The following is a 16,088-nucleotide window of genomic DNA, read 5'->3' on the forward strand; positions in this document are numbered from 1 at the left end:
ATCATCCCATATCATCATGCCATTGTCAGGCCATTGTCACCTTAGCGCCGTTGGTATTTCAGCCTCGTTATACCATTCTCGCCATGTCATTGTGGCGATACCCTCGTCATCCTTTCGTCATTCTATCCTCATAATTCTTTCGTAATTACACCAAAGTCGTCATGCCACTGGCGTCATACCGTCATTGTCACACCCTCGTCGCCATTCCATCGTCGTCATGCTGTGACCATTACTGCGCCGTCGTCATACGGTCGTCATGCAACTGTAGTTATTCCATCATGGTCATTTCGTTGTCATGATCCCAATTTCGCCGTGCCATCGTAGTCATACTGTCGTCATTCTTTCCTTGTTCCATCGTCGTTGTCACGGTGCGGCATTATTCGATGCGGTGAAGCACCGATCAATGGGCGGCAAAAGGTCCTGGAAATAGGGACCGGCGAGCAAGGCGGTTATTGCCGGCCACTTGGTCAAGCGGCCGAAAGAAGTCGATGGTAGGTTTAGAGATTATTGTCTTTTGTCGTCGGCGCGACCGTGACGCCCCGACAGCTTTTTGTATGAGTCCCTGTGTTGTCGGCGCGACCGTGAAGACCCGACGGCTTTTTGTAGAAACCAATGTGTATTCTCTGCCCCGCGCGTGCATTGAGAAGCTTACCGAGAAAGCAGGGGTGCCAATACTCCGAAATATCTGGTGTCTCTGTGCAATCCTATGCCCACGAAGTGAATACAGTGTATGTGTGCCGACAGCGCAGTATGGCCGGCTGCCGTCGTTTCTCCTGTGTTTGTGAACGAACAATAGAGGCCCACCACGGACTCAAGGGTGCGCGTGTGTGGTGCAATACAAGTGCGCGACTCTACAGCAGGGGGAATCACCCGTTCCCTCGCTCCTAATTAAAAGGGGCGCGGCCAAGACCTTGGGAAGAGCCGGGACACAATCGGGTGAACTTGATTGGATCGTCACCAATAGCGGCCGTTCCCCAACACAGGGAACTAGGGAAAAGAGAAGTTATTTAAACGCAGGATTTAGACCGAGCTAAGGAGCCTAGAAGCTGAGCCTACAATCTGCTGAGAAGCGTGAAGGAGCTAGTGCCGTCCACTATCGCCTGGGCCGCCTAGCCGCATCTGAACTGCGAGTTACTAGTTGGCGTAAGAGACGACAAACCAACGTTTGCAACGAAGCTCACTGTAGTTCCCCTCAAGTTAGCTCAACCTGCTCGAGGGAAGACGTCAGACCTAGACTCCCGGGAAGCACAGCACAGCAACCGCATCAACCGCAGCGAGATCGGCTCGCCTACATTCTTCTGGAAAGCTCTGCCGTCGACTCCACGCTTTAAGGACTTGCTGCTGCTGCGTTGCCATGCGTATGCCATCATTTGTTTTCTATTGAACTCTGTTTAGTGGACCACCGTTAAGTGTATTCCTGTGTAGTGTTAGTTTTTATATTCACTGTTAATTGCTTGATGTACTTATTTCGTCGTCGTCATATTGATCTATATTAAATGCACGTGCGTAGGGCTCTTGTGTTTTTATGTTTCTTTTAATTTGTGTATCGTTGTCAGTCAATAAATACTTTTTTTCTTTCTTTCTCCCGACTCTGACCCCTTCACTGTGTTCGCTTGAGTACGGAAAGACCAACCAGCTTGTATACCCCGTCGACGACTCGCGCCAACGGTGTACGGGTGACAAGCCGTGACAGTCTTAATGTCATCGTCATTACTCTGTCGCAGTTATCCACTGCCGTGATGCCCTCATCGCCATTCCATCGTCGCCATGCCATCACCGTTATTGCGCCATTGTCATACAGTCGTCGTGGCATCATCGTCATTCCGTTGTCGCCGTGCTATTGTAGTCATACCGTCGTAGTCGTACAGCCGTCGTGGTCGTACTAGCATGAATCCCCTTGTTCTAGCCCCGCAACTTTATGTTGAGCGAGGTATTTCCCGATGAAAAGATGTGCAATTTGATCGCGTGTTCTTCACTTTCAAATGGTCGCTAAACAAAAACCACGTTCTTCGCAAACTACTTCGCTTAAGCATACTTTAAGAGCGCGGGAATCCGAATATTCTATTCTTTGTTAGTGTCAAACTTGTGATTTCACAGCACCACAGTAACACGAAGTTATGCTGCACTACAAAGCCCCACCTAAGTAGTATTGCGCGGATTGCGGACCTCTGCGTGCAAGCACTATATGCGTGCACATATAGACGATGCATGCATACATTTGAATCAAATGGAAAAGGAATGCATGCACTGTCGCCCTGCAGCCGGCAGCTACTAGCACAAGCGTTAATCAGCGCTTTGGCAGCAAGACGGAAAGCGCCCCGCAGTGCCGTCTGACAGGTGTCGCTCTCGACTGAAAGACCTCTCCTGCCTTTCTACACGTCAACCTTTCCCAGTGTTCTTACGCGCGCAACGACGTTTCTTGGCAGACCCCCGGAAAGTTCGCGGACGGCCCGTCTGCCTCGCCGCCGTTTCGACAAAAAAGGTCCCCAATTTGCCCCCCTCTGTTTTCAGGGGCTCCCGCGGAGAGGGGAGCTCACGTATACCTCTCCCCGTACTACTATGTTTCGGCGGCCAACGCACTCAGTTCAAGCTCGCTGTTAAATCACGTGACCACACGACAAGACGGGTATGCCCTGCCGGTCCTCGGCAGCCTCTGAGGGCCAACAGTGCTCAGCGGCGCAACGAGCGACGCCGCAGCCATGGACCAGATATTCGGCGGGCTCAAGAGCTTCGTGAAGATCGAAGCCATCGTCACCGACAACCACGCGTTCCGGCTGCACTACAAGGTGACGTGCGCGCTCCTCATCGCCTTCAGTATCCTGGTCACCAGTCGACAGTACATCGGGGACCCCATCGACTGCATCACCAAGGACAGCGTTCCCACGCGTGTGCTGGACACATTCTGCTGGATTCATTCCACGTTCAGCGTCAAGGACTCCTGGGACAAGAAAGTGGGCACTCAGATTCCCTATCCCGGCGTGGATAAGTACTCGCCGGGTGAGAAGCGAGTGTACCACGCCTACTACCAATGGGTCTGCTTCGTGCTCTTCCTCCAGGCCGTGCTCTTTTACGTACCTCGCTACCTGTGGCTCGCGTGCGAGGGCAGCAAAATCAGCACGCTCGTGCTCGACCTCGGCTCGCCCATCCTGAGCGATGAAAAGCGAAAGCACAACCGCAAACTCCTCCTCGAGTACTTCTCCAACAATGTAGGCCAGCACCAAATGTACGCCTTCCACTATTTCTTCTGCGAGCTGCTCAACTTCGTGAACGTCATCGGACAAATCTACCTCATGGACCACTTCCTCGGTGGCGAGTTTACGACGTACGGCTTGAAGGTCCTCCAGTTCAGCGAGTGGGACTGGTCCGTGCGTTCCGACCCCATGGTTAAAGTCTTTCCGAGGCTTACGAAATGCACTTTCCACATGTACGGTTCGTCCGGTGACGTGCAGAAGCACGACGCCATGTGTGTCCTCCCGATCAACATTATCAACGAGAAGATATACGTGTTCCTCTGGTTCTGGTTTGTCATCCTAGCCGTGGTCTCTGCCCTTGTGCTGGTGTACCGTGTTGTGCTGTTCATTTCGCCTATGACCAGGTATCACGCCATCAAGTCAAAGGCACGCCTGACCAACGGTACCCAGCTGGAGCGTGTGCTGGAACGGAGCCAAATAGGCGAGTGGTTTTTGCTTGACCTGCTCGTCAAGAACTTAGACCCGGTCCACTACAGGGATCTCATCACGGATCTTGACAAACACCTGGGAAGCAACATCACCGAGCACGTTTGATAACGCACGTTAAGTCAGCCTGTTGCTGCTCTGACCGCTGAGATGCATTAATGAAACTGAATTCCTTGCCTCAAATAAGCGTGCGTGGATATTTTTTTTCTCCCTGGCAACGACTCCTGGCAAGTCAGGTTGTGCATGTTCACTTCTCGTCTTCGAGTACAGAAGTCCTGTACAATGGTACAATGATGCAATCAACAGTTAAATTACACAATAGGGTTTAGAAAACGCTGTTTATTCTTTTTTCTTCTTCTTCTTCTGCTGCGGCGCGTAAACTACATTTCTTAAAACAAGCGGCAGATCTTTTCTGGAGGAATCGGGTGACAAAACTAGGGCTTCGATAATGAGTTTGCGCAAAGCGGACGTGGTTCCACACTTTTGCCACTAATGATATAGGCTGCATCTAGCTCTATTTGATCTTACAGCCGTGGTTTTGTAGAGATTGGTTTAGTTGATTGCGAAATTGCCCACATGGCGTAAAATGCGACGCAAATAAATATACCCAGCGAGTTTAGGACTCAATAGTGACACATAGAAAAAAATATAAAAACAAAAAGCAAAACGGAAGGGCCGCGTGGTCGGAGTCGAACGAGCGAACTTGTGTTCACGGGAACTGGAGTCCAAAACCATAGTTTTATATGACGTACAGTTGAAACCGCTCCACCACCGCTAATATGCCATTTTTTTTATGAAGATAAGATATCTGTAGTCCGGATGACAAAGTTTGTGAAAGTATTGCAGAGTATGGTTTTGAACATATATCGCGGTACACTGTGTCACGCGTTGTTCTTCACGAGATGAAAGCGATGTCAGTCGATCAGTCAATTCATAAGTCGGCCGGTACTATTTTGACAAATGGAGTTTCCTTTTCGGACATCCAGAAAGTGAACCAAAAGTTAGAAAATCTCACCGAATTTTCACAGAATAAATATCACAAGAACAAAAAAAAAAAAAACGTCAGTACTCTCGTTAAAACTTTCAACGCTTTTTGACATTGGACATTTGCCGTTAAGAAAAATAATAGGTTTACTCTGCTGCATTTGTGATGTTCGGCTAAGAGTACAATAGGTATTTTACCTGTCGAATCATGCTTTGCTGTTTTTGCAATTTTATTCAGTTAAAAGCTAAGAATGCAACAGAAAACGTATAGCTAGAAAATATATCTTCCAGCCATTATCACTTGCTGGTTTTCCCCCCTCCCCCCTCTTGGAACTTCAAGAATGCAGGGATTTAAATGGGCACCTGAGGACAACCATGAAACAATTTAGGCTGGCAAAGTATTTTTTTTTTTCAGAACGCTATATTTATTCATTTGCCTACCGGAACTACAGTGAGACGTCACGAATTTCCGTGTACTTTATCGCGTTTGGGCCATTATGGCGCTTGGAAAGCTTTATATTTAAAAGGTGAGTCCTTGATTCCTCCAGAATATGGGTGGACTAATCTTCAAAGTTTCGAATAAGAATCGAACATTACACGCTAACTATTAGTATCCGTATGCAAAAAAAAATACCTATTCGGCATTTTTGTACATAATAAAAACTTAACAAATATATGTCAATAGCCGACTGTTAAAGTCTTGTTACTGTTCTCGATCTGCTAAACAAAGTATCGCAAATTTATCAAAAGTGAAGCGACGACGAAACCTTTTTCAAGGAAAGCAGAAACAAAATGGATAGTGCAAGTATTGGTTTCAGTTTCCTGGCGGAAACGTATATTGAAACCTGTTATATTTGCTTGTATTCCGTCATTTAGTGTTTTCGACAGACAGGTCGTGCAGCATCTTTACTTTTTACGCTACAACCAGTGATGCATTTAACGTGCCTTCCTACGTGTGCTTACGGCACGCAAGCCCTTGAGTAGATTTTTTGTTTTCTTTTTCCGCAACTTCTAAATTATGGGGTTTTACGTGCCAAAACCACTTTCTGATTATGAGGCACGCCGTAGTGGAGGACTCCGGAAATTTCGACCACCTGGAGTTCTTTAACGTGCACCTAAATCTAAGTACACGGGTGTTTTCGCATTTCGCCCCCATCGAAATGCGGCCGCAGTGGCCGGGATTCGATCCCGCGACCTCGTGCTCAGCAGCCCAACACCATATAGCCACTGAGCAACCACGGCGGGTTTTCCGCAACTTCTGATCATATTTTTCAGCATATATATATATATATATATATATATATATATATATATATATATATACCGTATTTACTCGATTCCAAGCACCCCCTTTTTTTCACGATCGCGATGCCCAAAGTGAGGGGGGGTGCCTATAGTTTCGGAAAATCTACAATGACCCCCCGCCCCCCCTCTCTCCTTCTTTTCGCTGCGCCATCACGACGAGATGGGTGCGAGAAATAACATTTTATTTTGCAAACATTCAAGATAAAAATTGGTGCAGACAGTGAACCCACCGCTTGTGTATAGGATGGTCAGTCACTACCACTGCCACTCGAGTTCGTCGCACCGCTTGAACCGCTGCTCTCGGTATCCCACAGCAAGTTGTCTTCCGTTCCGTCGAAGATGTTTGGGATTGAGCACTTCTTAAATGATTTGACCACAACGTCCACTTGGACCGCCTTCCACGCGTCCGACATCCACTTTCCGATGGTTGATGGGGACGCTTTCTGCATCTTTCCCGTCGGCGTCTTCTTCCGGTCAGGGTTTCGCACCCACTCTTCGTACTCCTGTCGGAGATTGGCTTTGAAGGGCTTGTTGACTGAAACGTCGAGGGGTTGCAGCACTGGCGTCATGCCACCCGGAATCACAACCACGTCGCTATTGATGTTCCGAAGCTTTCTTTACCTCCGGTGTCAGATGGCCGCGAAACGCGTCCAACAGAAGCATCGACCGCGTGCCTGCAGGTCCGCCGAGCAATGATTCCAGAGTGAGCAAGCGCGTTTGGTGGCCTTGGCTACGCGCTCGTCCTAACAAATAGGGGGGTGCTTAGATTCGCATGCAAACTTCTTTCCTAACTTTTTCGCGAAAATAGAGGGGGGGGGGGGGGTGCTTAGAATCGGGGGGTGCTTAGAATCGCGAAAATACGGTATATATAGTTGCATATTTTTCTCACAATGATGGATAACCGCGCATGCACAATAACGTTCCCGGTTGTTTGTCTCTGAAAATATACTTAGTTTCTAGTGAGCGTCTTTCCTGTCCAGATCTCCTTTCTTCCGCAACGCTTCTGCGCTCCCTTTTGCAAAAATAATTCTTCGTCACTCTCTGACAGTTACCGGTCTTTCTCGGACTATTCGAAACAAGTGTGGTACCTAAGTATACAAGAATAAATATTCCTGCTGTAGATACGTATATGAGTTTGTGTTGGACTATTCGATATTCGATTCGTATTCGAAAAAAAAAAAAAAACATATTCGCCCTCCTCTACAATTTAGAACTTAATGCAGACCGCATTAAGTCCTGCTGATAAAGCTTTAAGCATTAAGCATTAAGCATGATTAAGCATTAAGCTCTGCTGATTAACACACAACTAGACCCGACTAGACGATGTCAGAATTCATAGCGCCAAGGCCCCCAAGCTGGTGCGAAATTTCAGAGTGATGTCACCAGACGTATTTCGCTTTTGCACATTTTCCTGCCTTACGAAGCCTCTTCTTGCACTGTAAAAACGAGCCGTACTTCAACGGTTATGTTTTTATCATATTTCACTAGCGATCGGCGCCATTCTGACAAGACGTTCCTATCGCGGTGAACAAGGAGAGTGTCACCAATACCAGATAACAAAAAAAAAAAAAGAAAAAGAGAAATTGCTCGTGATAATAATGCGATTCGATTGGCTGCCGTGTGCATTACGTCGTGATGAACGCCTTAGGAAATGACGGCATGCCGTCATTTTGACGGTCGAGTGCTTGGAAATAGACCTGCTAGGATATTTCCCATAAATTACTGTAATATTTTTACAGTGTACGTTAAGAGTGCCTGTTTTGCGAAGATAAAAATAATTTTTTTAAACTTTCCTGTTACATTTACAACACAAACAAACAAACAAGCGCGCGCGCACGCACGCACGCGCACGCACACGCACACGCACACACACACACACACACACACACACACACACACACACACACACACACACACACACACACACACACACACACACACGCACAAAAGGCCATTCTTGCAGTGAGAAAGTGCTTGGTAAGCCAGAAAAGACAAAAACTAGATGCAGGTGACTTGAAATTTTCGAACCAGCTAGCCGTGATGTCATATATTTTGATGGTGCTTGTTCGGGCCTAGCTATTATTATTATTTTTATTATTTGCAAAGATTGACTACATACTAATCTAAAGGAGCGAAAGACAAAACTTAACAAGTATCTTGATAACTTTTGTGGAGGTGAAATGGTCCAAATGTCCTTTTAAATACATCGCTGGGAAGAGAACGCAGTTTCGCGAAAGAAACAAAAAATTCTCCTCGTACACACTGGTATCCGATTCGCGTGTCTCAAACACTATATTCTAGCTACCGGCCCGCCTTATTTACCATGTAGATTAAATGTTCTGGGCCTTCTTCAAGCGTGTTATCAACTATACTTTCAGATGTGCCTTGGTAATTTCAGTTGAGTCATAATGTTAGAGGTTGCGCCTACCTGTGCTTAGAACTTTCAACTGCGATTCTAGCTGTTCTGAACTGTCACGAAAGCGCATTGCCACACTCAAGACAAAGAAAAGGACCTTCTTCATGGCCAGGCAGCAGGCGAACGATGGAATTTTCAACCTTAGCTCACTCAGCCACGAAGTTTGATGTACTGTCGATAAACGCGTCGAAGTTACATGATTTTATTCCAAGGTGCTGCAGGTTTATTTGAAAGAAGCTCATAGTGTGGTAGGGTGGTTCTAGTGTGAGTGCTCATAATTACGGAGTAATCAAATATTGATTTATCGCACAGGTGATCGGCGTCTCGTCTTCTCATTAAAAAAAATTATGTTGCTTGTTCGAAGCGTACGCTCGAATTATTAATTAAAATTTTTTTTTTGTGAGAGTTACGAGAAAGAAAGAATTCTGTTCTTTCTCCATTGTTGACGGAACGCTCCACGTCGGTGCGTTCCGCGGTAGAGGGTCCCACAAAAAATGATGGCCGCTTGCAGCAGTACTCAGCGCATCGGAGCGACAGGAAGCCACATTAAGTATGCCGGGGGGGGGGGGGGGGATCAATTTATCCGAACCTAAACATGCGTGTTCTTTTTCTTCGGCACCGGTTGGCAGAACTGCAAAACCGGCAAAAAACAAGTCGCGTACACAAATGCGCATACACCGTGGCTGATTGAGCTAGCCGCTGTTTTCTACAAGGGAACATAATCGAAAACACATCTCCGTCAGCACGAGAGGAGAAGGAGGAGGAGGTGGTGCAAAGGGGGGGGGGGGGGATGGTGCAAGCTACGGGCGTATCTAACCTTGCAGAGGGCATGCCAATAATTGCCCCGCCCGAGCGTCTCGTTTTTTGCTGTGCGGGAATAAACATGCATACGAACACGCACTTCATCGCAGCATACAGTTCACTTCTGTATCCAATGCGGCCATCAACTGCATTACGCGATCGGTAAAGTTTGGCATTGCTTGCTGAACTTCGCCATTCGTTGAATCTGTCCTTCAAAAAAAAAAAAAAAACACCTAAGGAGGTGGCGAAACACTGCTCTCCCGAAAATGCAGCGTCCTTGCGGGATCGTCAACAAACCACACCTCCTCTTTCGGAAACCGCTGCCCTCTTGAAATCATTTCGATGTTACATCTTCCCGTGTGTGACGTCCTCGTCTTGTTTGCTTTTCGTGGCTAGCGGCACCGGCCCAGCTGCTGTTGCCATGAGAAACAATGTCGCAAGCATTCTCCGCGACGGTACCAGGTGGTACTGCCGCAAACACGCGTCTGTGTTCCTCGACACGACGTCGTCCGAGGAGGCCCGATCGCCTCTTGATAGTGGTTATACTAATTGGTACACGCAGGCCGAGCGGCAGAATATAATGGGGCACAGCTGTCACGCCGCTGTGCTTTCCCACCCCTTTGAGTGTGTGCGTGTGCATCGCCTCTCGTCGGGAAGCTTTCTTGTTTTGTTTTCGAAATTCGAGGTCAGAACACGCCTCGAGCAAAGAGCTTCGAGCTTCTTCGTGCAAGCGTTCTCTGCACCCGCGACAAATGTTCGTTGCGTTAAAACACGGGACGCGCAACGGCGCAGGTCCTCACGAAGAAGATAATTTTCTTCGCTTATGAAATATGTTGTGTCGGAATCGCCGGGTTCTTCGAAGGAAGTTTCCAAGCGCTTTTTTCTTTTTTTAAACTCTCTGTTCATGGCAACGCCGCCTTAAGCTCGTCACACGCTCTTAACACGCGCATCACCATTCCCTAAACTCTTCACCCGCTGCGAGTTCGCTTGCCATGGTTGTTCAATGAACGGCATTGCATCATTCAGCGCGATCGAGCACACGGCGACGATTCGATTCGCAGCCCTGACAGCCGCATTTTGATAATTGGAGGAATGAAAAAAGTAAACAGTAGTTAAGCAGCCGTCATTACTACTGTGCGCATTAAGCTTCGCTAGTACTCGTGTACCGAGATTTACCCCCGTATTCTGAAATGCAACTTAAGTTGAAGCCCATGCTTGACTTGATCTAAGTGACGCCTATCGTGAACGCGCCGAACGAATCGCAGTGAGTGTCTTTGGGCATGTTAATGCCAGGCGTCACTTAAATCAAGTCAAGCATGGGCTTCGACTTAAGTTGCATCCCTGAATACGAGGGTTAGATGCCCGTTCAAGAAACCCATATAAGTGCAATTAAAGAAACATGTTAAGGAAAAGCCAAGTTTCTGCGAAGCCCTCCATAATACCTCACAGACCACTTGTTTCTACAATAAATAATATGGGGACACCGGTCGCATGGCGGCACGGCGGTGCCGCCATCATCATCATCATCATCATCATCATCATCATCATCATCGGAGCGGGGCTCATGCGCCCGGGCCACGCGCAGCGTGCCTGGCACGGGGTGCGGCGATCAGGAAGCTGGGTTTTGGGCTCAGTTGGTCTGCGCTCCAGACAGTGAAGGTTGTCCTTTGCATGTTTCGCGCACTCTGTGATCTCTGAGAGCCTCAGCTGGCCACTGGCTCTGAAGCCAGGGCCTTGAGCCCACAGTAAATAAATAAATAAATAAATAAATCCCTCATTAAGTAAGGAGCCCATGCAAACGTTCCGGCGTGAACGAGGCTTCTATGCCAGCGTTGCTCTAAATGATGACGACAGCCTGCCACTGAGCCCACACCACTTTGCTGCCATATTGTGTGATAAATGAAAATTGAGATATCAATATCAAGCTATAACCGAGAAGTTAGGCGCCGGCTGGCAAGGACAGAAAAGTTAACAGAAGAAAGAAGATGAAGACAAAGTAGGAAGAATTTCGAGCTGGTTCTGACTTTCAAATACCTCATGCCCGCTATGGCCAGACACAGTTGTCAACGCGGCAAAAGAAATAATCAAAGCTCGTATGGTGAACTTAATAAAGCAAAGGCACCGGAGGTCATACCTTACTCTGTGACCAAGGCACATCAGCGACCTAATACATCTTAGCACATTACGGTCCATTCATGGATGAATATATGAATGACGTTCAGCGATTAAACATGTGTAGATATTTGTTCTTCATTTAAACGGTTATTTTCCTTTGTATTTGTGGTGCTGAATAAGGTGTCAAGTGGTAGTAGAGTCCCTTATATTAAAGTACTCGGGTATTAACAATCAGAGGCCAAGTTACGCTAATTATTGTTACAAAATCAGGTACAGATGACTAACTAGCTTTAATAAGGCTAATGAAGTGGTCGCCGATGACACTTCAAGCCGTTGTGACGAAGTTTGACCAAGCTACCAAGCTCACACACTTCTAATCGATGGCACGTTTTATACAGGTGCCACAAGCTGACACAAAAGCCAGGTAGTCTTGAGGTATGTTCGACTGGGTTTCTATAAAACGCACCAACTCAGTCTGGGTCGATGCGGAGCACTCTCGAGATTGGAGCCAGAGAAAGGCTTTCAAAAGATGTAGCGTCAACAGAAACAGGACACAACTAAAGAGACAAACAACAGGACAAGGCGGACAAGGCACAATCAAGAGAAGACACGTGACCAGGGTTCCGTCAATACTTGGTCGCACGCTCCCAGCTCGAAGCTGTACCACGCGAATGTGTTCCTAACGCTTAATTTCGACCCACAGTGTTTCAAAGCGTGTCGCCAGAGCACTCTACAGAGAGCTCCAAGCGATCAGTCGAATGTATCATTGGTAGCAGAGTCCGAGTTGCCAGCAATCAGCGTGCCCTCACGTTCGCTTTGGGAATATCCATTTTGTAGCACGTGCGTCATCTACATCGATCACCCTCTTTAAGAGGGTGATGCACGTGTTTTACGACAGTTGGTGAAGCAAGCCGAGAGCGCACGTAATGTAGACAAGCAGCAAGGTCAGCGTTCGTTATTTCCGTTCGCTCGTTAGTGGACCGCGGCAGTTTCGCCGGCGCTTTCGTAACAGCGACAACCTTTTGGCGGAGCAAATGGATGGGTGCTGTTGCGTCTCGCGGGCTCGACTGCCTCTACGCCAACCAGAATGCTATGGTGCACGTTTACTTCCTTGAAAGTTGCACTTGGCATTGTATAACTTTTAACCCGGAAAAAAGAAAGTGTAGCGGCGAGGATCACTATGTAAATGGTGAGAGAGTCGCAGAGAACCGCTGCGACAAACAGCATGAAGTGGAGCAGCACCGCTCAGAAATACACGCATCGGGATGTCAATGAAGACTCACTCAGGGAATTGACAGAACTAGCGCAGTTAAGTTTGAAAAGGGTTCTAGGGCATGCGAGGTAAGATTTTTCGGCAAACACAATTGTAGAATAAGGTAGGATAACTATAGTCGCGTTGTCTAAAATTACCCAGGTATTGTTACTCGTGCTTTGGAGCTTACGCGGTTTGCAACAGTATGTTACCCGCCGTGGTTACTTAGTGGCGTTGGTGTTGCGCTGTCAAGCCCGAGGATCAAATCCCAGATGCGGTGGCTGCATTTCTATAGGAGGGAGATGTTATGATCGACCTAAGTTTTCCAAGAATCCACCGACCACTACATCTGGCGATGGGGGGGAGGGGGGGGGGATGCCCCACCAGCAACACGCACCTGTCGCGGTTGATGTTCACGCCTCATCATTCATTTCGCTTCAAGACAGCAACGTCGCCCTCCTGACCGTCACGAAGTGGCCTGTTATCGATCAAAGGGTCCTCGTCAACAACTCTCGGTGGAAAGCGTCGATGACATGCGGTTGCCTCCTATTGTGCCACGCTGGAGACAGTTGCGCCGCGTTGAAGCACGACGAGCAGCGCATAGAAGACGGACAGCACCACGAGCAGCACAGTGGAGACCAGTGAGGGGCGACAGGGGTGGTGAACGATTCCGTGTTTGGTGACTGGCCAGTGGGTTCTCTCAACGAGGGAAAGAGGGGTTATTTAAGGCCGCCCTGGCCCCCGTGTTAAGTCAGAACCGCTCGAGACCCGGACAAGAGTCACAACCACTGCTTTCTTTCATCATCAAGGTGCCCGGCTTCGTCGTCATTTCCTGATTCTTGCGGTAAAGACCCCCCTCACCCGGTTGAGATCAGGGGCGAAGCGCATAAAAGCCCATGTACCGCGCATTGGGTGCGCGTTAAAGAACCTCGGGTGGTCTAGCTTAATCCGGAGTCTACCGTTACGGCAATGTCTCATAATCATATCGTGGTTCGGGCGCGTAAAACCCCAGAACTTAATTTATTTAACATTTTAACAGTACGGGGGCTTATTTCAGAGCTACCGGTATATCGAAATACAATTTGGGTAGAAATGAATGAGCTGGCCTTAGCGAAACTTCATAATTGCAGGTTATTTGCGGGCACCTAGAGGAAGTATTCACTTTGTACTAGATGCTGTACTTTTCGGGGCTAGCCGTGGGGCCAGAACGATCGCCGTTTGCGAATGAAACTTCGTAGAATGGTGCAAAATTTTTCAACAACTGAAGGAGCATTGGCGGCACCATAGGAAACTTATATAAAGTGTTGTCGGAGCGTTTGCTGTGCCCCTTTGAGCCCTGTCAATCAAATTTTACAGTGGTTGTTGTGGGCTCTGCTATTCTGTGGTTTTGGTTGTGAGCGTTCTGATACAGTGCAAAAATAAAAAAAATATGTCGATCTGGACGACATCACCAAGCTGTAGAACCCTGACCTGGAACGAAATAAATTCTTATCGCAGGCTCTCTTTCTGCTAGGCCGCACAAGACTGCTGGGAGCTTTCTTATTTTTTTTTTTTTTTAAACCTTTGAGCAAACTGGTTCCACGGCATCGCTACTGTTACGACAGCAGCCACGTACTATGCGGAACGGGCCCGCTAGATTTGGCGCGACGCACGTACATGTGCTCATGACATATGCCATGCATATGATCACAGTATCCGCATAGCAGAGCAGTAGCGCTTTGCTAAAGCGTTTAGGCATAGCGTGACACACGATCTGCAGTAGCGATGAGCGTCCACACAGGACCAAATGCACACGGACATCAACGTCAAGCTGCTCCAGCCCTTGCGGGACTTGGCTCCTCGATGAAGCACATGTCACGCGCTGTACGCTAAAGTATACGATACCGCGTGCTGTGCATCTCCGACATTTTTGAGGCGTGGCGTCGTTCTGTGTTCGAGCACCACTTTTACGCGGCGCTATATAAACACATGGGGGAATGAACGTGTGGTGTTTATTGGCGCAAGGGCCAGGTATGGTCAAAGAGCGCCATAAACACATGGGTATCTGCTGCATAGCGCCAAACTGCACGCACTTCGACCAGGTCTACCGCGCGTCCGCCATGCAAGCAGCGTGAACATGGACTTGCCGACGCCAAAAGTGTGTTCTGTGCAGTTGCAACTTCAAACTATTAACTAATGGCGCAAAGGTTTTCGACACTACAGCTTAATTCGATCGAACCTACGACAATTCATAAAATACTGGCCAGCAGCATTTTGATGCGGCGTTTTATTTGTTTTTTCTTTTTTTACTTCTGTTGGCTAGCACACAGACATCGAAGCACATGAAAGCGAGAACAGAACACTGAACAAGGAGACAAGGAGACAAAAAAAAAAAAAGTGGATGTCACACAGCGGTCACATATATGGTTGAGGAATAGGGATGATTAGTGAGCGGTGAAGCCTAGATGTCTTGCGGGGAGCTAGCGCTGCCTGTCCCTATTAAGCACTGGCACCAGGGGCGAGAAGGGCTGCCTCTCAGACTTGGTGGGCTCCGAGCGCGACAGCGAGGACGACGGTACGGACTGCAGGCAGTTGCCGTAGTAGAGCGTCGGGTTCCTCTCGTCCAAGAACATGGGTGCGCAGGCCAGGCCCTCGCAGCAGGCGTTCCGGGGACTGCACTGCGGGACACAGTGTGAAGCACGTACGTTAAGGGTAAGTAAACGAAACCAAACGGGAAAGGACGTACACAACATTAAAGGGCTAACTATAGTCCCAAATAGCGTGAGCGCGCGCACACGCTACGTCACATTGGCGAGAACAACAGCGTCTATAGTTCGACCGATGGTTCGACGCACTGGCGCAGCCAGCGTAACCTAAAGCGGCCGATTCGCTCCGACGCTCGCCCGCGCGCCAATGGCGCCGGACTATGAATGCGCCTGAACAATCAGCACGACGGCACGTATGTAATAAAGAGCAAAAATGGTTAAAAGCGTGATGCTGGGCCAGTTCAGGAACACATATGGATGTATATGAACATATAAGAACATCTAGGACGTCTAGGAACGTTGTCCCGAACACTTTGTGTCGCGTGTCACTGATCTCGGGGCCGTGCGGATGTTAGGAGAGATGGAGTCGGGAGACGCAGGGCAACAAAGCAAACATATTTTACTCAAGACAACCCCAAAATAAGACACACTCAAAACTCAGTTAACTACGAATAACATTCCTAAGAAATGAAACACCATAAAGAGACATCGGCACCTTTGTCACCTACTTAACGGTGACTAAATGTGTCCTAATTGCCGGCCGTGTCAGTCCCTAGCGCCTTCTAGGCGAAGGTCCAGCAACCTAGCCTATGGTTGCGGCGCCGTCAGAAAGAAGTGCTCTTACAAACTTATGTCGTCTCACGCATCTCCGAGTCCGATGCCTGTCGGATCTTCCTCATCGCCGACGCCGTTGACGTCGCTGCCTCGATGTCGGCCAGTCCACCTGTCCGTCTTTTGATGCCGGTGTTCCGAACTCCGTCGGTGACGTGGCACTCCGGCCTCACTGGCTAGGC

General features: G+C 48.3%; 2 protein-coding genes across 5 annotated transcripts in view; one reads left to right on the forward strand and one right to left on the reverse strand.

Annotated features, from left to right (window-relative positions):
- Positions 1-2,696: 2,696 nt before the first annotated feature.
- On the forward strand, positions 2,697-4,976 carry LOC126532407 (innexin inx2-like). The gene has a single exon (XM_050180114.3). It carries the CDS (start codon positions 2,700-2,702, stop codon positions 3,783-3,785), a length of 1,086 nt encoding a protein of 361 aa, XP_050036071.2. The 5' UTR covers positions 2,697-2,699; the 3' UTR covers positions 3,786-4,976.
- A 9,810-nt stretch (positions 4,977-14,786) lies between these two features.
- The window catches only part of LOC126530861 (uncharacterized), a 69,575-nt gene continuing 68,273 nt past the window's right edge, over positions 14,787-16,088 (reverse strand). For 3 of the 4 annotated variants that reach the window (XR_011894763.1, XM_050178164.3, XM_055070835.2), the window contains exon 3: positions 14,787-15,207. Coding sequence is in view for 2 of the 4 variants with exons in the window: in XM_050178164.3 (XP_050034121.1) it covers positions 15,010-15,207 (198 nt within the window). In the remaining 2 variants the exon portion in view is untranslated. The remainder of the gene's footprint in view (positions 15,208-16,088) is intronic. The other variant, XR_011894764.1, reaches the window with a different exon arrangement.

The sequence above is a fragment of the Dermacentor andersoni genome, chromosome 5, assembly GCF_023375885.2.
Source record: "Dermacentor andersoni chromosome 5, qqDerAnde1_hic_scaffold, whole genome shotgun sequence".
NCBI lineage: Eukaryota > Metazoa > Arthropoda > Arachnida > Ixodida > Ixodidae > Dermacentor > Dermacentor andersoni.

What these genes read in the sequence shown, in the direction of transcription:
- LOC126532407 (XM_050180114.3), top strand. Translation starts at nt 2,700, where the DNA reads ATGGACCAGATATTCGGCGGGCTCAAGAGCTTCGTGAAGATCGAAGCC.